Below are 26,327 nucleotides of genomic sequence, written 5' to 3'. Positions count from 1 at the left end.
GGATAGCTGCATAGTGAAGAAAACATGGACACAAAATGAGTCCCCATGGGGCAACAAATGAGTGCACACTTTTGCACAAGTCCCAGGACGTAATGTGTCAACATGCAGCCCAAACCAAATCGTATCTCACTGTGTTCACGCCTGTACTCTGCTTGTGATCTGTTCCCCACAGGCCCAGAGTCTCCCTTACCGCTCCCTTACCTCAACGAGTCTGTCCTGCGGCCGGAGCCCTGCGTGGTCAGCGGGCGACCCCGAGTCCAGGGAGCGGATGTACTGTCCGGGCCGCGACCGGTCGCTGTGCAGGTTGAAGCCGTAGCCCGTCTCGGACCGGACCAGGTGGCACAGGCGGGGGACGAGCTCGGACGGGTCGGCGCGGGGCTGTGACTGGGACTGGGACTGGGACTGGGATGGGTCATCGGTTACATCTTCAGCCTGGACCTCCTAGAAGAGAACGGAACAGGTAAGATAAGATGATGTTGAAGAGATGTAGGTGTTACAGCAGCAAGACGGTGCAGAAATACGAGTTAAGGACATAGATGTCGTAACCTACGTATGTAGCCTACGCCGGTGTGAACCATTTATACTTGTGCGTTCGTCAGTCTAGCTCACTCTGTAACCCAAACACTAGTCGGCAGCTTTTTTACCAATTTTTGTTTGCACTTTCAACAATGGCGTCTGAAACTTTAGCTGAAATTTTGCCGAAATATTGCTGAAGACGATTCATACAAATGTTTGTATCTCCAAGCCTCCTCAGTTAACCTTTCCTCGATGTGTTCCACCTTCATTGATCCAAAACAACCAATCAATTCAAAAATTGCGGAGATGAAGAAGCAGCTGGAAGTGCTAAAGTGGAAACACGCTGCTTCCAAGCGGACCAATCACAGCTCTTGCAGACTGCGTCACCGTGGCGCCCAGTTACATTTCTGGGGAGGTGAACGTCAGGTTACGACGTTAGGGTCTATGTAGGGGTCTGGCACTACTGCCCACACTAAAAACTACACTTTGGTGAAATAAAAGGCTGAATAAACACAACTGATTCATGAAAAATGACAAACTGCAACAGCAGTAGGAGTGATGGGGCGGTGAGGTGGCGTATGAACTGTTCAGGAGTCTGACGGAGAGAAGGTAAATAAAGAGAGTTTGGGCGACAGCCACCTTTAAATCCTGCAGAGTGAAAATTTAACAAACTCTGGTTGTAGCTTCACTCCACGCCACTGCAACTGCATGAGACGCATTCGTCGTAATTTTGCCTCATTTCGCGCTGCCTGATGTTTTTACTTTTATCTCTGGGCTGATATTGTCCATTTGCAGCTTTGCTCCGAAGGCTCTGGCAAAACCCAGGGCTGGAGGACATTAATAGAGACTGTATACACACACACACACACACACACACATATATATATATAATTGTGCCTCGAGCTCTACAAGTGCGAACGCGCTGATTTACCACCCACGCGTGCAGGAAGAAGAAGAAATGCAGCGAGAGGGGGATGATTGTTGGGAGGGATGCAACTCTGCAACTTCAGCTGACATTAGTGCCGAGCTAACTGACAGGTAGAGAGAGCGTGGGCGTCCGGGGGGAGCGAGAGGTCTATTGTTTCCAGTGCATATATGTTAAGATATATAAAGCTACGGTCCGGCTAATGTCTTGCAAGAAATTTAGATGTGGAGCACGGTGTGGGCAGGGTGGCGGAGGAATGTTTTGCAAATGCGTCTTAGATTTGCCACGACCCGTCCTACCTCCGAAGGCCCGCAAAAATAACACAGATGACAACATGTGGTTTAATTTCAGGGTTCTTTAGGAGAGCAGAGATCTGGGCCCTGAAACGAGAGCGAGATGAGGTTTTTTTTTTGGTCCTGGCTGGAGCAGAAGTATCCGAGGTGGATGTTGCACAGGAGAGAAAAATAGATTTAAAAATCAAGCATGTTAGCATCCTGGAGAGAGAGAGAGAGTGTGTGGGAGTGATAGAAAATGAGATGCAGCGAGAGGGCTGCGAAAGAGAGTTCACGAATTAAGAGTTAGGAATATGCAGAAAAGAAATCCAGCAGATAAACGGAGGAGAGTGGTTTCCAGTAAGAGACGACGGGGGAGGCGGGAGGGGGACGAGGGGGGAGTTCGCAGCAGTGGACTCGGCAAACGTAAACAGAGAGAGCAGCTGGGAGTTATTATGTGGGGGAGACACAAGTGTCTGCCAATCTAACCTCCGACCGCCTCCCGATGGATGTCTGCGTCCCGCTAATCGCCTCCCCCCTCCCCCGAGGCCTGTGCCATCTCTTAAACCCCCCTCCCCCGACGTAGCGTGCATGTGGGTTTGATCAGTGCAACCTTAACTATGGAGGTTCGACTAGTCGTCCACGTCAAAACGGATTCCACTCAGAGACAGGAGTTACCAAACAACCTCCTCGCCCCCGAAAAAAACAGGGAGGCCGTCACAACGCAGCCACCGTGTTTGTTTGGACTGAGGGCGAGAGAGACAAAAAAAAAATAAAAATGGCATGTAATGTTTTCCAACCCAAACGAGTCTGTCATCAGGAAAAGTTCTCATCTGTCAGCGTTTCTTCCAAAAACAAAAACTGTCCCAGGCGGGCCGAGGCGCAGCAGGTTTTGTTGCAGGTACAACAAGTACCTGACATGTTGTGGAACATATTTCCGCCCTGTTCTGTTTCACGCCCGCCCCCCGCCTGCCCGCCGGCCGCAGAACGTTATCGAGTTTTATTTCCCACGGCACACACCAGCGCCCTGACCCCACGGCGTCCCGACTGCAGGGGATGTCAGAAGTGATCCACCCCGTGAATTCCACCGGTTTCCTGCCACAATCGGCTTTTGTTTTCCGGTCCGTCTCTGTGAGTACATGTGTGGGGAGACGACCGTAAGCCCACCAGCCTTGAGTTTGGGTTCCTTTTGTCTGAACGAAAGATTATTCTGCAGATTTGCTCGGTGGCTTGTAGCCTAAAGATTAATTTACACTCGCACGATGGATCTATGCAAAACTCATGTCGTAGTTAGAGAGTTCTGAAAGCAATAGCGTTTGAAATTGTGCAGCTACTGAAATTTCTGCAACACAGAAGTAGCCAATAGCTGTGATTGGTCAGAAATATTGTGCTTCTGCCTCCTTCACCATCGACCCTTCTCTCTTTTCTGTGCTGCAGAGATGAAGCTTGAACCTGGAAGCTACTGTATGTGTTTCATCTTTAGCATGTTGTGCTTTGACAACTTAGATTCCTTTCAGCTCATCAACTCTGTCGTGGAGGATTCCCTTCACATTCTTAACTCCTCCTTAACCATCATTACCGCTGACAGGCCCAACGCTACGTCATGAAAATATCTGGATTATGATTTATGCGTTAAGCCTGGGCCGTCTACACATTTGTTGTGGTGTAAAGTTGGTCTGGAGTCTCTCCGTTGGCAACTGGTCAACTCACATTAAAACCACTGACAGGAGAAGTAAATAACGTTGACCATCTTGTGACAATTCAGTGTTCTGCTGGGAAACTTTTGGACCTGGCATTCATTGGTGTGGATGTTACTTAGACATGTAGCGCCCACTTAGACCAGACCAGACACCCCCACCCCATAGCAATGATACTCCTTGATGGCAGCAGCCATCCCTAGCAGGATGCAGCCACAAAAACATGAAGAACAGCACAAGGTGTTGACCTGGCCTCCAAATTCACTAGATCCTAAACTGATCAAGTATCTGTGGGATGATCCACAGAGGCCCCTCCCCTCAAAGGCCCCCCCACTAACAACATTGTGTTGCCAGACACCACAGGACACCCTCAGAAGACCCATGTCCATTCTCTGATGAGAGAGACCTGCACAATATTAGGAAGCTGGTCCCGTTTGGTCCTTTAAAGTTGTTTCTCTGTCCATGTCTTTTCCAAAAGACGCCTCCCCGAGGGCTGAGACATTCAATTTAGTCCCACCCTCGCTCCCACACACTGGACATCACCCTACATACTCAATCCTGATACGTGTCGTTGGCATGACTCTTTCAAGTAGTTAGGTATTAGCCTGGAAGCCGACCTCCCCAATTCAAACTAAAAAATGTTTGTGGCAGAAAGACAAGCCGAGCTATTTCCAGTCTTTACACTGAGATATTTAAGGGACGTTCTAACTGCGGTGTATTTGCGTACGGCTCAACACATAGCTGTGTTTTTCATTTTCATGACTAGAAAACCCTTTTTATTTTCACCTGAACACATCTTTAACGCGGAGCTAGCGACACAGTTGCAGAGCCCCAAACATTAGAACAAGTTTAGTTTGGTTTGTGCGTCCTGTGCTTCCCTTCCCTCTCCTCCCTCCCTGCATGCATGTGCAGCGGCGGGCAGCGGCGTTGGCGGGCGTTGAAACCGGATCGCGGCTCGCTGAATAATTGAGCGGCGGCCTACTGCGATGCGCGGATCATGACCGCCGTTAACCCTTTCACAGCCAAGGATCATTGGCTCGGCGAAGCGTGGGCGGGCTGTTATACCGGCCCTTGATTTGAGAAGAGACTCTAAAATCTATTTTTATAAACTTAACATGCACATTTAATGTCCACGGTCAGACGGACGCAGGGAAAGTTGAGGGGAAATCCAACCTGCAGTTAAGAGATATTCAAATTTCACATTTAACATGCAAAACCTGTTATTCGTGCAACATTGCTGTGTTACCTGTTCACTTAAACTCTAATTTTAAACTGTTATTACCCTCTAATAATGTGCAATAAACAGTAAATAACCTCAGGATATTGTGAAATCCAAGCATTCTGGGGAAAAAAATGGGAAAAGGCACATTTTTAAAGTTAAAATAAGCAAACAAAGAAGTGCATGCAGATATTTTGAGGCTTAGATGTTAAAGGGTTAATGTTTAATTCAGTCATTTTTTTTTTTTTTTGTTCTATGGCACTGCCTCAATATGTTTTATGACTTTTCCACAACCCAACCAGAGTTCTTCCATGACCTAGAAACTGTATCCCAGTTTGTTATTGTTATTTCTCAGCTTGGAAAAAAAAAAAAAAAGAGTCTACTGGAGACGACAGCCTGTTTTCCAGCTGGGTTTGCTATGTAGAAATTACCAAAAGAGTTCAAAACAGATGAAAAATACAGGTTCATGCTGCAGTAAAACGTGTAATCAGAGGGTGTTCTAGTAATTCTTGTAATTGGAGGTTGTTTCCAGTTTTGACAATTGGCTTTTAATTCACTTTTTATAAATCGTGCTGGACTTAGACTGGAGCTGCTTGTTTATTTCATTATTTGGTTCATTAGTTGATGAGGACACTTTACAACGGTTGGTGTCTACAAGCATCGACACGGCCTAGCAGTGGTCTTCTCACTGCTTACAGATGATTTTACCTTCCTAATATTGTGTCGGTCTCCAAAACAGTTGTGACTCATCAGAGAATGGACATGGGTCTTCTGATGGTGTCCTGTGGTGTCTAGTTGGGGGGTCTTTGAGGGGAGGGGCCTCTGTGGATCATCCCACAGATACTTGATCAGTTTGGGATCTAGTGAATTTGGAGGCCCAGGTCAACACCTTGTGCTGTTCTTCATGTTTTTTTTTGAGTTCTTCCTAAAGTATTTTTGTGGCTGCATCCTGCTGGGGATGGCTGCTGCCATCAAGGAGTGTCATTGCTATGGGGTGGGGGTGCCTGGTCTGGTCTAGGTGGTGCTACATGTCTGGGTGCAACCAATGAATGCCAGGTCTTCTTGTTCGATTTTTGACAAATCGAAGAAGACAAACCAAAATCATGAGACTAAACATGTCTGCTGTGTGGAAGACAGCGTCAAGGAGAGAAGCATTTTGGAGTTTATGGCAGCGTTGGATGACCAGCTACCCTCTCCACACTACATTAACTTTGACAGAAAGATTTACTGGATTGAATCCAATCGACTCTAGGGGAAGACAAGGAAAGACTTTAGGAACTTTTGATCGGATCGGGTCAATATTGAAAAGCACTTCATTGGGACGTCTCTAATATTTATCTACTTTAAACGACATAAATCATCCTTGACATAAAATGTATGAGACGTGTGTTTTTGTGTTTTAGTTTGGCCCAAGTCCAGTAACATGGAGGAGACTGCAGCCAACTTTTCCTTGATTTCACTTTAGAGGGCCCATCATGGCGTCCACTTTTTCTACAGTCTGCGGTTTAAACGTGGCCCCATAATGAAATCCAGATGAAGTGTTTGTTCTGATAAGAACCGACTCTGACTACAGTTCATGTGTGACACCTACAGAGCCTAATTAAATCACAACGGCTGCTGATGTCGCTCGGTACAAACAAACAAACAAACAGCCGACGAGCTTCAGTGGAAGTGGAACCAGTGGAGCCAGTTCCGTCTGTCGGGAGGTGGAACCCTGAACATGTCGGGTAACTTTTTGAAGACAAACAGGGACACGCACGCACACAATCACCATCTATAGATTCCACGCTGATTCAGTTCTTGCTGTTTGGTTTGTGTCAGTTCAACACGTGAGGGCCATTTAAAGGGGGGGGGGCTTTATCAAATTAAGAAAATTGCTGTTTAAGACTGCGGGCCATTCACGCAGCTGCTTCAAGTGTTGCTCAATCGCGGAGAAAAACAACAGATCGGACCGGTTCACTGTGGGTGAGAGGGACAGGAATGCAGAGAGGGGTTTTTTAGGTTGTTAAAAATGAAAATAAAAAGAGAGAGTGGGATCGGATTAAGCGCCGGAAAAAGAGAAGGACTCAGCCAGATAAAGAGAAATAGGGCAGGCAAGAGAAAGATGCACAGGATGTATGGGAGGGAGGAGGGCCGGAAGAAAAGCAGAGCTGGAGAGAGAGTGAACATGAGATCTCTGTGGTTTTTCCCACTGGTGTTTTGCTCCGTGTTGCGTAACAGCTCCGCGATACGACGGCCCGCCGTGTTTGGTTTGTGCAGCTCCAGCCGGACGGCCCTGCAGAGATGTGTTTACTCTACTCGGCTGCAAGCGTGGCCGAGGGTGGTACCTGCTGCAGGAGAGTCGCCAGAGAACATGACTTACAAGAGAAATAAAAAAAACGTGGTGGCGGGGGCGACGTGATCGGATCGGAAAGCTGATATTCTGTTTGTGTTTTGGTCGGATTCGACACGTTACATTAAGAGTTTAGGGCTGCATCACTGTTTATATGAAGTAAATCGCGGTGAACATGAAGCACAAGGTCACAAATAAACTTGTTTTATTTAGTTTATTTACCGTTAAAACAAAGTTTAATCTGCCGTTTTTCATTGGGTGATGTTGCTGTATTATTTTGTTGTCTGGCAACAGGTCCAGGCCAAGAAAAAGCCCCTAACCTTTATTTATTTATATGGATTTAAAACCATAGTTCTCAACCCCAAACCACCCCAAGTCTAATCCATCCACCTACTCTTCCTTTTAACCCCATCCTTTCTACCCATGAACTTCCTTGCATCAATCAAGTGAGATTTTCTTGAAGTCTTCAGATCCAAAAATGACAGGTTTAGGTTTTATTTGGAGCATCTGGGCCTCAAACACAAACTCAGACTCCTACTGGGGGTTAAACCTTTTGGGAAGAGATGATTTAAGACAGTGTTGTAAGAGATAAGTTGTGACTTAAAGGGGAATTACCGTTTTTTACAACCTGGACCTTATTTCTGGCATAAAATCCGATTGTTTACTCACCCATGTATCCATATAGTGGCAATGACTGGGGCACCGAAACGCAGCCTCTAAATAACGCATTATCTGCCACGAAACTTGTTCATTTCACCGATATTTTGTTCTCTGGACTCAACGGGGAATAGCACTAGCGTATCATAACAAAATATTGGTGAAATGAACGAGTTTCGCGGCAGATAATGCGTTAGGTATGCGTTTAGGTATTTTATGCCAGAAATAAGGTCCAGGTCATAAAAAAACGATTATTCCCCTTTAAGGCTTATTTAAGGTACTGTGGGACATAGACGTCATAACCTACGTACGTAGCCAGTGCCGGTGCAAGCCATTTATACTCGTTCGGTTAAAACTCCATCCAAACACTAATTGCCGCTGCTTCACTTTCAACGAGAAATTTAGCCAAAGACAAGTCGTACAAACGTTTGTATCTCCGATCCTCCTCAGTTAACCTTTTCTCGATGTGTTCCATCTTTATTGATCCAAAACAGTCAATTCAAAAATTGCGGAGATGAAGGAACAGCCTAAAATACTAAAGCGGAAACACACTATTACCAAGCGGACATGGGTCACCACGATGCGTAGTTACAGTTGCCGTCAAATTGACACTGAAGCCTTAAGTTTTCCAACCACCTCCTTCAATGCAGCAGTCTCCTAGTCCTTCAAATCAAAGAAGTTATGCACTCAATCCTCAACCGCCTGGCTTTAACCAGATCACCTGATTACATTTCATACAAGGCCTTTTTCTTTGATGCCAACATTTCTTTGCAGTTTCTGCAAGAAGCTTCATTTTTAGAGTTAACTGCATCAAACTCAACGACGCAGGCTCTCCACAGTCACTCAGTATCAGTTTGCTCTCGGCGTCTCAGCGTTGTAACCTCATCTTATCATTTCCTTCTGTTTCATTTTCACGGCCTTGGCATGAGGTTAGTGAAACTATGCAGAGGCAGAAACGCCAACAGGTGGTTTAAACCTCCACTATACATCTGTCTGTCTCTCTCTCTACACTTCTTCATTCTTTGTTAATCTCCTTTTTGTTTCATGTTTCATCCTCTATGCCATCAGATTTTATTCTCATCTTTGACCTGATAAAAGACCTTTAACTCTTTAACTCTCTCATATTATTTCTCCTAGTTTCTGACTCGTAATGTCGCCCTCCCCCCCCCCCCCCCCCCCCCCGCCATGATTTGCATTTAAAAAAAAAAAAGAAACTGACTGGACAGCCGTTGATGTAATGTTTGTGCGAGCGTTCAACCACGCCCTTGTTATCAGCGTGCAGCAGATATTCTCGGAGGCGGCGCTGGGTTTGTGTGAGTTCAGGTCGGTTGCTAGTGGACGTCCCAGGCTCTGGTTGCCTCTTGTATATATCCCTCCTGCAAATGTTTCTGAAATATATTGCTAGTGTATGGATGGAGCAAACTTTAAAACTTTTGGTAGATTTCCATGTTTGCGTCACATGTCAATCAACTGTATCAGTTGCTCCCATTGGACGTCATCTCAAAGTTTAGATTAGATACTGTCTCGTCGTCACACTAGTTCTCCAATTATTATTATTCTTTATTATTTTCATCAGTTTAGGTCATTTTTTTTACTAAAACGTACCAGAAAATGTCAGACTCCAGCATCTCAAACTGGAAAGATTTACTCGTATCTTTACTCGCCTGTGTTATGTCCCGGTTTGAGGGCAACTACTTTAAGTGGCGACATGACGACAGAGTTGCAAAAAAAAAATAAAAAATTTATTCTGTTAATAAAAGACAAAAAAAATAAAAAATTTATTTTATTTTCAGTCTTTTTTTTAAAATGTGAATTGACTGAAATGTGAATAATCATAAGTTGCATACTTGTATATAGGGCTAAGTATCGCTACTGATTTCCTGTATTGATTTGATTCAACATCTCCACAACCTTTTCCCTCTAGTTTCTCATCTTTCGTGCGTCTTTGCTTCTGTGCCGCTCTTCTCTGTCATCATACTTTTTAAATCCAATCAGCTTTCAGGTCTTGCAGATGCTGATCTTTCAATATTTACCTCTGAATTGTGGTGTACCTCAAGGCTACTGCCTAGGTCCTCTTCAATTGTGCGTCCGCACGCTTCCACCTGCCTCAATTGCAAGAATTCTTCTAATTGCATTGCTGCTGACAGGACCAACAATGAGATTTGTAAGGAGGAGATGCAGGAAACGGAGTGTATGCAAAAACTGATTCGTAGAGATATGGATCAGAAAATCTGATTTTTAAATCGAGTCGAGCTTTCAGGTCTGACAGCTTTCTCAGTGTTGAAACTTCTGTCATGTTTTGGATCTCCCTCACGTGTCGTCTTATCTCGTAGCACATGACCAATCTTGCAAGATTGTGCAACGAGATTGCAAGAGGACGTTGTGATTAAAAAATCGATAACGGATTTTTGAATCAATATCGGATCTTTCGAATCTAGGTTGATTAGATTTTTTGTAAACCCAGCCCTAGCTGTAATTGTGCATATTTACGTGCATATATTTAAACACTATAAAAAGAGAGGCCTCACGCGTAGCATTCTTTTTCTTTTAAACACATAGAAACCTCTTCCTCTCATTTGTCAAGGGCCACTCAAGCATCTTTAGGATTCCCAGTTGATCATTAAGGATGGGGAAAAAAAAAACTCTCTCCTATTACATCGACTCCCACAGACGGAGCACAGGACGGCAGCAATTAAACTGACCCAAGATTACGTGAGCTGAGCCAAACAGAGCAGGGGCCAGCGGGACATCAGAATCAAAGTGTGTGTGTTTTTTTTTTTAAAGTGTGTGGGAATGTTTGCAGCTGTGAGTGCTGATGGCAACGAAGCTGTGGAATAGCATAGTAACAACAGCAAGGCCTGGAATGGAGTTACTACAACACAGAATGGTCGACGAGCAGTGATGTGGTGTAGCGGGAATCTTTTACTGCCTGATATTCGAGTTATCTCTGAGTTTCTGTCTCTTTCTCTGCTTCATGTTCGCTGGCAGAGCTTCTGTGTGGGCAGCGCCGATCGATCCTCAGGCCTGGCAACAGCCGACACTGATATTTAAAAGATGGAGACTAAATAACAGAACAGACGTCTCTAGAGTAGACCCCCAGAATTGAGCAGTAATGATTTCAGCAAGGGGTTTTAGACACCAGTCACTAATTATTCAAACATGTCTGTTTCACACATTCTGACCCAGTAAGGGTTTTTACAAAAGTAGTGCAATCTATAAATAATGCAGAGGATTTGGGTCAAACATCTTAGTTGCTACAGACTGTCAGATAGGTTACAAAATGAGATAGGTTAACTGTTAATTTGTTAATTTGTATGAAGTAAAAAGTGCTAAACGTCACAAAGGACACAGGCTTTGATTAAGAAATAATGCATTTTTACCAATATTGGAAGTCAGTCAAGTACAAACATAGATGTGAACAGGTGCAGCAAATACACAGTCACCTTTAGATTTAAGTTTAAGTCAAGTTTTGCTGCATGATCGGACGTTGGTAGGTAGCTACACATCAGCACAAAAGCTCATATAAGACGGACCAACCACACTTTGGATTGCTTTAAAAGTAATGACTAAAAAAGTTCTGTCGGATAGTTCTTTGAATTTACACGAATACTTTGTCTTGATCGAAGTCTGAGCTACTTTACAGCCAGTGCACCTAAAGATTTAAGGTAGTAGCTGTGGCAAGTACAGGCTCAAGCTGCTAGCATCGAGCACTGACAAGGTTGGCCTTATTCATCATTGATGGGTAATTCTTTCTTCACATTTTGCCTATTCCTATTTGTGTATTGTACGGGTACAGCAGTGACTATAAAGAAGATGCTCTGCCGAAACCCGGGATCGAACCAGGGACCTTTACATCTTCAGTCTAACGCTCTCCCAACTGAGCTATTTCGGCTACGAAAATCATGACAAACCTGCATGTCACGTCCCATGAAAAGATATGTTATACGTAGCGGTTAGAGCGTGTAAAATTGAAGTGGACCAAGGAGAGAGCCTTGAGGTACACTGAAACAAAAAGTCATCTGCAACTCTTACAGCGTTTCTAAGATATGAACTTCCACTGTTTTATGCAGAACCAATAATAGATAGCTACATATCATAACAAAAGCTCATATAAGACAGACCAACCAACCCACGGATTACTTTAAAAGTAATGAAGAAAACCTTAAAACAGTTCTTAAATGGTTGAAATATATAGTTTTCTAAGACTCAAACCAGAGTCCACACAACCTTTGTCTTGGTCAGAACTTAGGACCTACATTACAGCCAGTGCAACTAAATATTTTTGCTAGTAGCGGTGGCGAGTACAGGCTTGCATCGAGCAGTGACGAGGCTGGCCTTATTCATCATTGATGGGTTAATTCTTTCTCCTATTCCTATTTGTGTATTGTACGGGTACAGCAGTGAATATAACGAAGTTCTGCCGAAACCCGGGATTGAACCAGGGACCTTTAGATCTTCAGTCTAACGCTCTCCCAACTGAGCTATTTCGGCTACGAAATTCACGACAAACCTGCATGTCACGTGCCATGAAAAGATATGTTACACGTAGCGGTTAGAGCGTGTAAACACAAAATTGAAGTGCACCAAGGAGAGAGCCTTGAGGTACACTGAAACTAAAAGTCATCTGCAACTCTTGCTGTAATGGGTTAATACTTTCTCCTATTCCTATGTTGTACGGGTACAGCAGTGAATATAAAGAAAAAGCTCTGCCGAAACCCGGGATCGAACCAGGGACCTTTAGATCTTCAGTCTAACGCTCTCCCAACTGAGCTATTTCGGCTACGAAAGTCACACCAAACCTGCATGTCACGTGCCATGAAAAGACGAAACCTAAAGATTTATGCTAGTAGTGGTTTGTAGCTATAGCCCGAAGTTGCTAGCAGAGGTGAGGCTGTCCCTGGTTTACAGAAACATAAAGCTGCATGTCAACAGCACTGCAGTGAAACGTAATGTTATATCTGAGGCAGGTGGACGCATGTAGATAGAAACAAAGGAGGATCTAGAAGAAAGCCTTGAGGTACGCCACAGTTCAGAAGAGCAAACTGAAAAATAGGAGATAAACCAACTGAGAGCAGCAGGCTGTTATTTTTTTGGAGGTGCAGGTGCAAAGATTTATGCAAGCATCAAGCAAACATAATACTGCAGAAATATTATAATTCAGGCATGTTAAGGCATAGAAAACATAAAGGACCTAGGAGAGAGCCTTGAGGTACGCCACAATCATACTGTATTTTCTAAAGACAGACCATTTTATATTTAATTACCTTTTGCTAGATTAATAAATGTAATTTAAAGCACAACACTGACAAAATATAATGAGCTCTGGACATGAGCAGTGAAACAGTCAGGTCAACATCCTCTGGTTTAGCAAGGCCAGGATTTGAATACATTATCAGCTCTGCACAGGGAGATAATAGACAGAAACGCACAGCTGTGTTCACTGTCACATACCAACCCACACACTTTTAACACAATACACCCGGTTGTTCACGTCTCTAGCGGCATCACCCACCTTCTTTACTCACCCAACACACACCCCATCGTTCCCCACTTGTGATCCTTTCCCATCCTACATGCTTTTCCTGCAGGAATTTGATTTCTCCTCGCTCACACACACGAAACTGAATCAGGACTCTTGATGTAACCACACTGGTATTCAAAGCAGGGGGTGGAGGGTCTCGTACACCAGCTCCAGATGTTAGTAAAAACGTGTGCAACCTCACTCTCACTGACGTCCATTTAAAACCTAAAAGAGCATCTTAATTTTAATTTAATTTCATGTCTTTCATAGTTTAATGTGAAGAGGTTTGAGGTTTTCGAGAGGGAGGTGCGGTGGCCAAGAGAGTTCAGCGCGACTGCAGCTCAAGAAAACAAATGAAAGCAGACAAAAGGCGAGGGAGTAAGAAAATGTTTTCATCAATTTGACGATGCCAACAAATACAAGAAGCACACGTTTTTTATAGGTTTTAAAATTTGTGGAGTTTGTTGCAAATAAATTTATTTTTATTGGTTTTTGTTTTGATCATGAATCCTTATCAGCCTTTTGCTTTTTATTAGCTTGTCAATCCACATCATACTGATGACACACACAGTTCAGTGACAGATTGACAGCATTAATCATATTTAAACATTTGTTCCAAGCCTTTTCATCACATTTTGGATTCCCCTGGAGATAGTCCTGTTGTCGTTTTTCTGTATTTTTTCAACTTGCATGCGTTTTCTTAAGTTGCAATGCATCAAGATCTCTCTATAAGTGCCTCTCTTTGCTAAAAGCAAGTTGTATTCATGCCAACCTTAAAGCAACAAGCTGCAGAGATAAATCCTGCATCCTGTAGATGATCGTATGCGCTGCAGTGCTGCCTGCCTACCTTCAAATAATCTGTAACATCAGGAGGTGACGGACATCTTTTTTTTCTATCATCAAAAAAAAGAGAAACAGGACAAAGAAGGAGATGTGACTCCCACAGAGTCAAAGCCGATCTCATTTTCCCACTTTTGTAATAAACTAAAGGTCAGATATGATCATTTTTAGAAGGCAGGGACGAAAAGGTAACACCAAAAGAGCAGGAAGCAGGAAACAGAAGGCTGCAAATGTTTAAAAGAAAAGATTTTTATATAAAGACTGAGACAAAAGTCAGAAAAATTACTGCATATGTCTCTCTACCCAGTCGGCCTTAAACAGATGAGCGGCTTAAGGTTATTCATGTTATTCTGATTGTTACTGACACTATATACGTCAATTTAATGGAAAAACGCTCACTAAATAATGCAGAAACTAGCTCCTTAATGCAACAAGTACACAAGACACATGTACTTTCCACCCACAAACATCTTCTCTGGCTGTTACAATTTGTGTTTATTCAATCCAGACTCCTCCGACCTCAAGCTCCCTGACCTTTAAACCCAGAGATCTCCATCTGTGATTTTCTCACGCAGATCCCTTTTCACTCCCGACAGCTACCACAATCTGCATTTCCCTTCAAAGATTCTGTGAAAACCGTTCTGCTCCACGTTCGACTTATTTAGTCTCGGCTGTTGTTTAGACAGGAATCCAGAGTTTGTTAGGTTTCACCACCTGTGACACATCTGCACGTGAACCTGTGCCGTCAGCGCAGGCATAGAATAAAACATACAATGCGCTGACTCACGTCAAACAAAGCTGTGTTTCGATTCTTGCAAGAAGGGTTTAGACTCCACTGAAACACAACCCCCTCCTCCGTGCAGCTGCTTTAACAGATGTGCGTTCTCCACAGGAAGGAGGTGATCTCCAGAAGGCCTCTGAAAATCCTTAACATGATGTAGCGGCTTTTATTAAAACACACAGAGCTGCTCTCGGGTTGCTCTCCATGAGAGATGTGGAGTCAATCATCTGGACTTTTACAACGTCATCTTTGCCTCCCTTTATATGTTCAATTTGGCCATACACCGATCAGCCACAACCTAATGGGGTGGGGGTGCCTGGTCTGCAGGTGGGTGTTACATGTCTAAGTAACATCCACATGAATAAATGCCAGGTCCAAAAGATTACCGGCAGAACACTGAATTGTCACAAGATGGTCAATGTCATTCACTTCTCCTGTTGGTGGTCATAATGTTGTGGCTGATCGGTGTACATTAATTTACGGCCCACTGAGTGGTCGATCCGTTCAGACGCTGCCCGTCACCATAGCGACGACTTCCTGTTGTTAAAGCAGCCAGGAGTGAAGCAGGACAAAACATTGTGTTTGTGTGTGGTGGAGGCTTCACCGCTAACAGAGAAGTGAAATCCAGGCCAGGAGGAGGTGGAACAGAGAGCAGCAGAAACTCTCATTTTGACCCACGCTCAACAATATAATCAGGTGATTTTCTTGGTCGATTCAGATTTCAGTTTTTTTTTAAACCACCTCATTGTCCATCTTCATCTCATCTAAACGTTCAAGTTGACACATACTTTCTCAACATGATCATCTAGAAAGAAACCGTAAACCAACGGATCAACAGCTAATAGAGGCTCTTCCTAGCTCTTCCTAGCATGCTAGCCCCCCAACTAACAGTAGACCTTTCTTGCTAGCCCTAGCTCTTCCTAGCATGCTAGCCCCCCAACTAACAGTAGACCTTTCTTGCTAGCCCTAGCTCTTCTAAGCTTCCTAGCCCTCCAGCTAATAGTCGCTCTTCCTCGCTAGTCCTAGCTCTTCCTAACTTCCTTACTTTCTAGCCCCCAGCTAATACTAGCTCTTCCTAGCATGCTAGCCTCCCAACTAATAGTAGACCTTCCTTGCTAGTCCTAACCCTTCTAAGTTTCCTAGCCCTCCAGCTAATAGTCGCTCTTCCCAGCTAGTCCTAGCTCTTCCTAGCATGCTAGCCTCCCAACTAATAGTAGACCTTCCTTGCTAGTCCTAGCTCGACCTAGCTTCCTAGCCTCCCAGCTAATCGTAGCTCTTCCAAGCTTGTCCTTGCTCTTGTCGTTTCCACTTTGAAATTACCAACTAGCCTTTGCTAGTAGTATTTTGATGTGGTTTGGTATGTCCGGGCCTTAAAAGTGTGACGTGACAGCAGAAACAAACATTACTGAACTCTTCTTTAACAGAACACTTAACTGGAAGTTTAAGTGTTTATTTAAGTATTATTCATCAGGTTTGCTTTTTAAATTGTATAAGAAATTGCTAAAAATTCCAAAGTGTAGATTAAAGATTAAAGTTAACATTTATTTAAAAATCATTCAAATTGCTTTAATATCTTGCACAAAGTTTCGTTATGCAAAGAAGACAGACACCTTTAAACTTTGCCAGGTGATTTGAGTAAATTATTTAGCATGGTGAAGATAGCTGCTCGCAATATGGAGGGTAACATGTGTGTGCACTCATGTATTTGTGAGTTAAAAAGGGCAGCAGTGAGAAAGTGACACCCAACACTTTATCTCAGGCTTTAGTGTTAACGACACAACCACGTGACACACCTGACTGCATACAGTATGTGTGAGCGTGAAGCGGAGAAACTCAAGCACACAGACAGATCGCTGACACCTCAGGTGTGTGCTGAGGAAAGACGATATGACTCACAGCGTTCCTGTCCTTGAAGCGTCTCTTCCGTTCTCCCTCAAACATGCATTCAGCTATTCACATGTAGCTCATTAATCACTGTTTGTGTTATATCTGTTCCAAACCATCTAAAATGGAGAAAATATTATTTGAAAAGCCTGAAAAATTACTGACAACGGTTTATAGCTCTTCCTAGCCTCCCAGCTATATTGCTCTTCCTAGCTAGTGCTAGCTCTGCATAGCTTCCTAGCCTTCCAGCTATATTGCACTTCCTAGCTAGTGCTAGCTTCTTAGCCCTCCAGCTAATAGTCACTCTTCCTAGCTAACCCTAGCTCTTCCTAACTTCCTAGCCCCCCAGCTAGTAGTCACTCTTCCTAGCTAGTCCTAGCTCTTCCTAGCCCCCCAGCTAATAGTCGCTCTTCCTAGCTAGTCCTAGCTCTTCCTAGCTTCCTAGCCTCCCAGCTAATAGTCTCACTTCCTTGCTAGTGCTAGCTCTTCCTAACTTCCTAGCCTCCCAGCTAATAGTAGCTCTTCCTAGCTAGTCCTAGCTCTGCCTAGATTCCTAGCCTCCCAGCTAATAGTAGCAGTAGTAGTTCAATGTCTGCCTACAAGCAAATGAATATTAATATAATTTAAAAAGAAGACTCCTCTAAACTCGTAACAAAGAGAGCAAAAAATGTTTAAAGGGATTTTTAAATATATATTGTGTGGTTTAGTCCAAGTCTGTTTTCTTTAAGTGGATCAAAAAAACTCGGCGACAGTGACATTTTTAACAACAGAGCAGCTTTTATGCTTACTAAGCTTATATTAGGTTATGTAACCTCTGCTAACGCCACCACTGTGGTGCGGTCATGAGTAATGGTTTATTAAAGCCTGATGATTGGATTGAGGACTACGTGACTCAAATGTAATTTTGAAGGACAGCTTTGGAGAACAAATAAATACAGAAGTATTGCTCATTTATTGTCTTTTGGTTTCATCTAGATTGAGTTAAAATGCAGATACAAAGCACGTAACAGAGCTGTACGTTGTAGCTCGAGCACACACGCATACCGAAGCGTCACAAATCAAGAGGGAAGTAAACATGGGAGGAATGCAACTAAAACGAAACCTGGGGGACGAGTGGCCGTAAAACGGAGGAAAAAAAATACAGGCAGGGTCGTGTAACCTGGGGAACACATGCACAAACAAAATCTCCAGTGGCGACGTTTAATGGGGCAAATGTGCAATCGATTAGGTGTGTTTAGAGTCTATGTTCCCATTTTATGTGATTCATATGATAGAAAATCTCATCAAATCATATTGTAAATACTGAAACACTCAACAACAATATTCTTTCTACAGCAGGGAAACTCGATTAGAGACTTTAGCATCGTAGCTACATGCTACTAGCATGTTGTCTTCCACACTGTCGGCACCTTGCTGGAGACGTTTTATAGGCTGGTTAAGCTGGACCTGAATGTCTTCCAGGCAGGAATGTTTATAACTTTTTTACGTCTGCGGCGACACTTCTCTGAACTGAAAGTTAACAGCTAGCTAACCTGCTGTCCTCCACCTACCCTCGTCTTGCCCTTTTGGGGTTATTGGTGTTTGTCAAACCAGTTTATAGATGCATTATTGCTGCCTACTTCCACCGCCTACATGAGCAGCTAGGGAGAGGGTAACACTGCTATAAGGTGGTATCCGATCCATTAGTATCACAGTGATTCTATGAGTCAAATATTGGACTCAGACGTAGTATCATCCCAAACTGAAGCGATGCATACAGATGCTGTTTTGTCCGAGCAAAGATCGTCTTCATTTTAAACCATATTTTAAATGCATTAGAGTGGATGTTGCCAAAGTCTGACACACAAAAATTGCCAAGTTTTCTTTGCTGGTTGCGCTAAAAGATAGCAGAGGCTGCTGATAAAAGACGGCAGTAAGCGCTAAGCTAGCTTCAGTTTTCGCCGCTTTGCCTTTGCTAGCTTCTTCCAAGACATTGCAAACAAATGTGAAAAAGTCTTGTTTTGTAGTTGGATTCTAGATTAAAGACAGCAGTGAGCCCTAAGCTAACGTTTGCTGTGACTCCTGCTCAGGATTTTCCAGAACATCACCTGCCTCTCTGCAGACTTTCCCTCTCCTACGCTACAAACCTTTGCTTCCCATAAATCTTAAAACGTTAGTACTGGCCGTTCTCAGGTTTTCCTTCGTCCAAATTCTGTCTGCTCTCTTTCCTTCAATCTTTTTTCTCCTGGCTTTCCTGACTAATCAGCAAGTCTCGCTCTCTTTTGGATGAACGACGATTAAACAACACGTACTGTACTGAATCAATACAGAGTCTGCACATATATGATGGAGCAGGAAGCAGAGATGTGTCCAAACCCTTTACGACTGCTCTCTCAGTCGTGCTCGCTCACTAATCAGATCAAGTTTTTCCTCAAACAGCAGCAGTTTAATGTCTTTTGGCTCCGCTCGCTAAGCTTTCTGTTCAGTCTTTCATTAGAGTCATTAAGACACCAGAGAAGCGAGAGACCTCTGAGTATTTCCTGAACCGAGCTGAGCCAAAACGACCCCGGACAAGCTCTGGGATTTCTCCCCATGGGTCGCGAAGCTAGAGCCGAACAAAGAAACAAAGCACACATTTTCAATTTTAACCGTTTGGCCCTGTCACCGCTCGGGTAGAAATAATGCCTGAGCGCTGCTCGCGTATTGGCAGCGCAGACCTAAGTGAAAACACATGTTGAGCAGAATGCAGAAAGCAGAAGCCGAGCGAAGCGGCGGTGGTGGCGGCGTCCTCCCCCGATAGGGACCATGTGAAACTAAATCCGATCGGATCTTTGCGTTCCAGGATAGACGGAAACGCATCCTGTTCTCCATGTCAACGTGGAATAATAATAAACAGCGGATCAAAAAATGAAAACAAGAATGTCAAGCTTACATATCAAATTCTTCTCCTGAGCGTTATGCAACTGGTTGTGACAGTGAGTCATCTCGGCCATCCTGTTTTAAAACCTTGTTCAAACCTACAAAATAAAAAGCATTAAAAGAATCCCGCAGCCAGTCAGCCGTCTGTATTCATAGCTTCTTTCTTTTCTTTTTTTTTTTAAGATTTCTGTGGATTTCCTGTTCTGCACAGTCACCACCAGATTCCTAACTTCTGACGAGTCCCGGCCTCTGACCCTTTGCGTCCTCCCCGACCTCCAGCACAACATCTGGAACGCTTTCTGCTCGGGCCATGTTATCCCCTCGGGACGCACATGGGCAGACGCACAACAACAGGGCTGCAGAACTCGCAGGACGTCTACTAATCTAATCTTAAAGTGGCTAAAACAGCAAGTAAACAAGTTTGGGTGAGATCTGCTCAAAGAGATGACTCACTACCTGCAATCTGTTCGCTAATGCGTTAAGTATTTTTAACTTGAGCAGATGAATTTCCAAGAAGGCTTCGTTCGGTGTCTGGGAAAGCTTGTTTTTGTAGGTTAAGGTCTAGGTATTTGTTGGTTACTGTAACCGTTCAGGTCAAAGGTAACTTGACAGAAGCCTGGAAACTGAACTTTATGGATCACAAGAGAAGAGGTGATAGGTAGGAGTGATGTGATTGCCGTTCAAAAACTTATTTCTATTCAGAGTGTGGTTAAAATAAGAGTTAAAATAATATTTTTTTTCCTCCATCAGTTATTCAGGAATACTGAACCTGGATAGTTGACTGAAAGTAGAACAGCGTACACATTTATAGTGCATTAAAGCGCAATTATTCCCATTATAGCCCTGATTTCCTGTAAAATAAGAAAAAAATATATATTTTTCGTAAATTAAAATAATTTTAAAAAGTTAAATGTGCACAAAACACCAAGTTTGACAATAATTTAAATCATACTGAAACCACAAAAAAAATAAAAATGCAGTAGCTGACAGAGCAAGAAACCGAAACCAGTCTTCTTGTCGTCTCAAATCAGAGCTGCAGAGATGAAAAGTCTCTCTCTATCTCTACTTAGGATCGGACGTGGACACTTCTGATAAAAAATGCTCTACTTCAAAGCGTCTGTCTTCTAAGAGGGACGACTGGCTTAGACAGGTAGATGTTCATCCGGGGCCAGCATACGTAACATACAAGGAGCCAGTTGGTGGGACTGGCTATGCTCTTGTTCTCAGGACGTCACAAAACAGACCATGAATCTGGGTCTGGAAGCCATTTGTGGACATTATTTGATGGTTCTCGTGTCATCTGATGAGGCTGATAATGATCAGAGTGCCCTGAGTGATAGCTGTAGATTGGCAAAGCTGAACAAATCTAAACTTTGAGGTGACGACCACTGGGACAGGCTGATTGTTCTGGTTGTACCATGCTGATAGCGTCTTGGGACGTCAGGTAAACCGCAGCTAACGTTGACCGTATTCTCCAAACCTTCTCTAAACAGAAGAAGAGCTAGCTCCATTTATACACTAGCACGTAGTGTATAAATGTCAGGCTTGTTTCATTCGGAGATATACAAGAGAGTTACCTAGGCAACCAGAGCTTGGAACGTCCACTCGAGACCCAACTGCAGCCACCAAAGCAAAGAGATGGACGCCAAGGTTTATATGTGGCACTGGTGGGTAGATTTAGTTAGGACTGAACCAAGCTTTAACTGCTTCCCTGCATTATCTGCCGCGAAACTCGTTCATTTCACCAAAATTGTGTTAGTGCTGTTCCCCTTCAAGTTGTGACTTAAAGGGGAATTACCATTTTTTACAATCTGGACCTTATTTCTGGCATAAAATCTGATCATTTACTCACCCATGTATCCATATAGTGGGAGTGACTGGGGCACCGAAACGCAGCCTCTAAATAACGCATTATCTGCCGCGAAACTTGTTAATTTCACCAATATTTTGTTATGATACGCTAGTGCTATACCCCGTTGAGCCCGGAGTTACCTGAATAGCACTAGCGTATCATGACAAAATATTGGTGAAATGAACAAGTTTTGAGGCAGATAATGCGTTATTTAGAGGTTGTGTTTCGGTGCCCCAGTCACTCCCACTATATGGATATACGTGGATCTAAATATCGTCCGAACGACTCCAATTGACACCAAAGTTATATGGGTGAGTAAACGATCGTAGTTTATGCCAGAAATAAGGTCCAGGTTGTAAAAAAATTTTCATTTCTCTTTAAGCTAAGCTAACACATGTCTGGTTTATATTGGCATGTTGTTTAGGGCATTTAGCTTTACCCCCGGTGTGGAAAAGACCAGTAAAACCCAAGTTTTTTAAATAGCTTGCAGGTGCACGGTCTTGTATTTGTTTAGGAATTCCTCTACCTGTTGGCTCTCAAAGAGCTTTAGAGTCACAGTTACACATCTACCCGTTCATTCACACAGCAGTACCAAGCATTGTGAGCTAATCAGCTCCATGTGGTCCATGTACCTCGGATTGAAACGTTTCATGCTTCATGGACACCCCCCTTCTACATCTACCTAAAGATCTACAGTCACCCATTGATGTCTGTTGAGTTGGACTTGCCAACATTTCAAACCAGTCGGCATAAGACCTTCGCAAGTCATCATCACCAAAGGAATCGTTGGCTTGTCAGCGGACTCCGTGTCTACAAGTTGGATGCATTCCCATAATCCTTCACTCTACGCAAACAAACACCAACGTGGAACCATGACTTGGCCAAAGTCATCGTAAATCCACCCCCTCACATCTTCACAACCCCAGCTGAAAACTTACAGATGATGATCTCACCTTCTTCGCAGCCTTAGACGGCGACCTCCTGGTGGGCTTCTGCACCTGGCCGGTCGGGGTGACGGGCTGCTTGGACACCGAGCCGTTCTCGGGCTTCTTGTTGGTGGAGGGCGGCGCTGGGGAGGGGGAGGGGGAGGCTGGAGGAGAGGAGGAGGAGGAGGAGGAAGAAAGAGGCCCGCTCCCCAGGATGGCCATCTCCTCCGTGGCTGTGAGACCGAGGCTGCGAAGGCTTTCTAGCGTCTCCTGGTCGACCACCAGCAACCTGGTCTCGTTCTCCACGGCCTTGATCCGCTGCACCACCTGAGGGACGGGAGAAGATGCCAAATCATTAGGTACACTAGTGAATCCATTCTAATATAAACAGGTCTGCACAAAATCTTCTCAAATTCAGCGTTGGCTTGAAACATCTGAGAGAGATGTTGGTTCAACTTTTCATTGCGGAGGCTGTCATTTGTAGAACTACTGAATTAGACTGTGCTGCACCGACACGTGTTCCTATTATTCTGACATGTTACTCATATGCCGTGCATCTCCTCCCACTCAGGTGGATTCAGTTTTACAGAGAGTAAAAATATCAGATATCAAACATGCATCACACTAAGATGTGAAGAAAGCTGTGACTCAGTCTTGTAGAACTGAAAACACTTTTGATGAGTCTGTATCTGACTTGTTTGGTTTCAGTAAACAGAACCATGCGGACACTCACTGGCCAGTTCATTAGGTACACTAGCGAAAACTTTCTAATATAAACAGCCCTGCACTAAATCTTCTCATCGTGAAGGTTCTGGTGTTCAGCATTGGTTTAAAATAACTGAGAGAGATGTTGATGTGGAGGCTGGGCTCTGCAGAACAGTTGACTTGTATCGTGATATACATGTTCCTATTATTTTGACATTGTAGTCAGTGGATTAGGCTAAATAAGAAGACCATAAACTACATCCTCCACCTTTCTGACGCTGTTTCAACATCAACTGAACCTCAGAGCAGTCACGAAGATAATTTAGATTCAGAGCAAAGGCTGTTTATTAGAATGCATTTACTAGTGTACCTAATGAACTGGCATGGGAGTGTTTAATGACTTTTCACTTGCACTTTAAGCCCTTTAAACCTTTAAGCTTTAAAACCAGATTGGTAAATCCTTTTGTGCACAAACTGCTGGGATTAAACGTGAACCAACAGGTGCTGTCGTGTACCTAATGAACTGGAAAGGCAGTGTGAATACTCTGTGAGCAATAGTTTGCACAGAACTGTGGTGGCCGGCATGTCATCCTCCATCCTGTCTCCTTATGTTTACACTCGGCGGCCACTTCATTAGGTACACTAGTGGACATTTATGCCAAAACTAAGGTCAAATACCAGAACCTTCATAACAAGAGCAGATTCAGTGCAGTTATTATGCATTCACCAGTGTACCTAATGAACTGGCGTGTGAGTGCACAGTGGGCAGAGGTGTGATCAGATGAGCAGATTCATTGCCAGAGCGTCAAACTTGACAATGTTGCTGCAACAAGTTGACTCACAGGGCTGTTCTCTCTGCGTCTGAGAGGCTGGTAAATAATTATCTGAGGGGAACCGGCGCAACATGCAAACAGTTTCTGTGCAGTGACAGATATTTCTAAGCAAACAGAAGCCTGGAGTCATTTGTCAGACACATATATTCTCTCCAAACAAAAGGACGGTGCAGGTAAATCAGTCAGATGTGAACAAGAAGTTCCAGGGAGGATATGTGGGTAGAGGGGGGCTTCAGCTGTCTCTGGTTCCCGGGTTCATCCTCTTACCTGGTGGTGCGTCTCCTTCTCCACGTTCACCCCGTTCACCGCCACCACTTTGTCCCCTGCGCGCAGCCCCGACGCTTCAGCCGGAGATCCGGCCTCCACTTTGCGGATCGTCTGCCCGATCTTCCCCTTCTCGCCGTGCAAGTGAAACCCATACCCGCTGTCCCCTTTAGCCATGACACAGAGCCGCGGTTTCCTCTCGCCGGCCATTTCCTCCTGTCGCTTCAAACCTCCCGCAGCGGTAAAGTCAGACAATAATAATAATAATAAACGCACAAGAAAAAGAAAATAATAGGATGGGAGTTTAGAGAAAGAGATGTCTCAGGGTGAAAGTTTCACGGTCTGCCCGAGACGCACACTCTCCTCCATGTCAGATAGAAAAAAATACGCCTCACAAGAAGAAATTAGTGTAAAAAATAAATGCAAAAGAAGAAGTAAAAACGCAAGTAAACGGTGCAGGCAGCAGCTCTCCAGTTCCCTGCTCGTGTCCAAGCCTGACGCGCGCCGTCTCCAACTCCAGCCCAGACCTCAGATCCTCCTGCAGAGCTCCATTAATCTTCCCGCATATGTTGTAAAAGCGACCAGCGGTCATCTCCCTCCACGTCCATCCGCGGAGACTGCTGCTGCGGAGCCTAGAGCAGTTTGCGCAGGGGGGGTTAGCGCCGTGTGCGCAATGGCACCACCTCCCCCTCCAGACGGTCTTTTTACCTGTGCGCGAACTGAGGCGTTCGTGGCAGAGGCGGAGGGAGGCGTTAAAGTGATGCAGCACCGCCCCCCAGCGGCCGGAGAGCGTCAGTGAACGATGTCCCGGAGAAGTTTTCTGTTTGTAGCAGCCAAAATGATAAATACAGGTGATGCTACCTGGAGCATGAAGAGACAGTCTTTGACCTCATACGTACAATGTCTGTCTACCTTATCTTAGTCTTGATCATTAAATGCAAATCAGGCATAAAATTATGACCACCTTCCTAATACTGTGTAGGTCTCCCTTGTGGTGATTCATCAGAGAATGGACATGGGCCTTCTGAGGGTGTCCTGTGGTGTCTGGTAACATAATGTTGTTAGTGGGGGGGTCTTTGAGGGGAGGGGCCTCTGTGGATCATCCCACAGATACTTGATCAGTTTGGGATCTAGTAAATTTGGTGGCCAGGTCAACACCTTGTGCTGTTCTTCGTGTTTTTTTAAGTTGTTCCTAAAGTGTTTTTCATGTTTGCATCCTGCTGGGGATGGCTGCTGCCATCAAGGAGTGTCATTGCTATGGGGTGGGGGTGTCTGGTCTGGTCTAGGTGGGTGCTACATATCTAAGGGATCAAAAAGTGTCAATCAGCCATTTGATTAACTGCTGGTTTACCAGGAGTGGACCAGGCACCCCCACCCCTGCTGCGGTGGAGGTGCCTGGTCTGGTCTAGGTGGGTGCCACATGTCTAAGTAACATCCACACCAATGAATGCCAGGTCCAAAAGTTTCCCAGCAGAACACTGAATTGTCATAAGATGGTTTAAATGTTACTTACTTCTCCTGTTAGTGGTCATAATGTTGTGGCTGATCAGTAGAATGTTGTAGTTCCTCACAGTGACCACTAGGAGTCAGTGAAAACTCATGTTTGTAAAGATGCTTATTATTACTACCATTAGTAGTAGGAGTAGTATATTAACAATAGTTATAAGTAATTATCTTTTTGTAATCATTGAATTATAATTATTGTAATTAATTATATTGTTAATTAATATTAATAACAATCATCATCACTTTATATCTAAAATAAACTGTATATTTATATAACCGATTCAATTATAATACACTTTTGTCAATAATGATGAGGTGATATTTTATCGGTTTGGTGTTTTTACACATCATCTACACATTTCAAATAATAATTATACACTTATTAAACACGGTATAATTCCCACTGAGGACTTTAGAGGTGGAGTCTGTGAAGATTAATGATTCAGTTGCGTTTACATGAACCGGCTCCAACAGGTTAGACACCAGGACACATAACTATCCCTTAAAACATGTTTGTACTGAAGCTGCTTCCTGTCAAACGTTGAGTAATAACTATTCATGGTGGTGCAGCATCCATACAAATCCAGTCGGATCCAGTTTGAAATGAAAAGCAGATGGCCGGCCTCGGTTTATTACTGGTTGTTCACATCTTCACGTCCATGCTGCTTCAGACAATCATTTCCTTCATCAGCTCCACTG

The 26,327-nt window shown here is 44.0% G+C and overlaps 1 protein-coding gene across 2 annotated transcripts in view; it reads right to left on the bottom strand.

Annotated features, from left to right (window-relative positions):
* LOC311507061 (Na(+)/H(+) exchange regulatory cofactor NHE-RF2) overlaps positions 1–24,844 on the bottom strand; it is a 34,708-nt gene extending 9,864 nt beyond the window's left edge. Inside the window, exons 1-3 of one of the 2 annotated variants that reach the window (XM_084571266.1) lie at positions 24,126–24,844; positions 22,333–22,647; positions 202–441 (exon numbers count right to left, since the gene is read on the bottom strand). In XM_084571266.1, the coding sequence (XP_084427392.1) occupies positions 202–441; positions 22,333–22,647; positions 24,126–24,332 (762 nt within the window). In that variant the 5' untranslated portion in view covers positions 24,333–24,844. The remainder of the gene's footprint in view (positions 1–201; positions 442–22,332; positions 22,648–24,125) is intronic. The other variant, XM_084571267.1, reaches the window with a different exon arrangement.
* Between the last annotated feature and the right edge of the window lie 1,483 nt (positions 24,845–26,327).

Source organism: Chelon labrosus (genome assembly GCF_963514085.1).
Source record: "Chelon labrosus genome assembly, chromosome: 21".
NCBI classification, from domain to species: domain Eukaryota; kingdom Metazoa; phylum Chordata; class Actinopteri; order Mugiliformes; family Mugilidae; genus Chelon; species Chelon labrosus.
The sequence above is the reverse complement of the archived record's forward strand: the minus strand, read 5'-3'. Positions and strand labels throughout refer to the sequence as shown.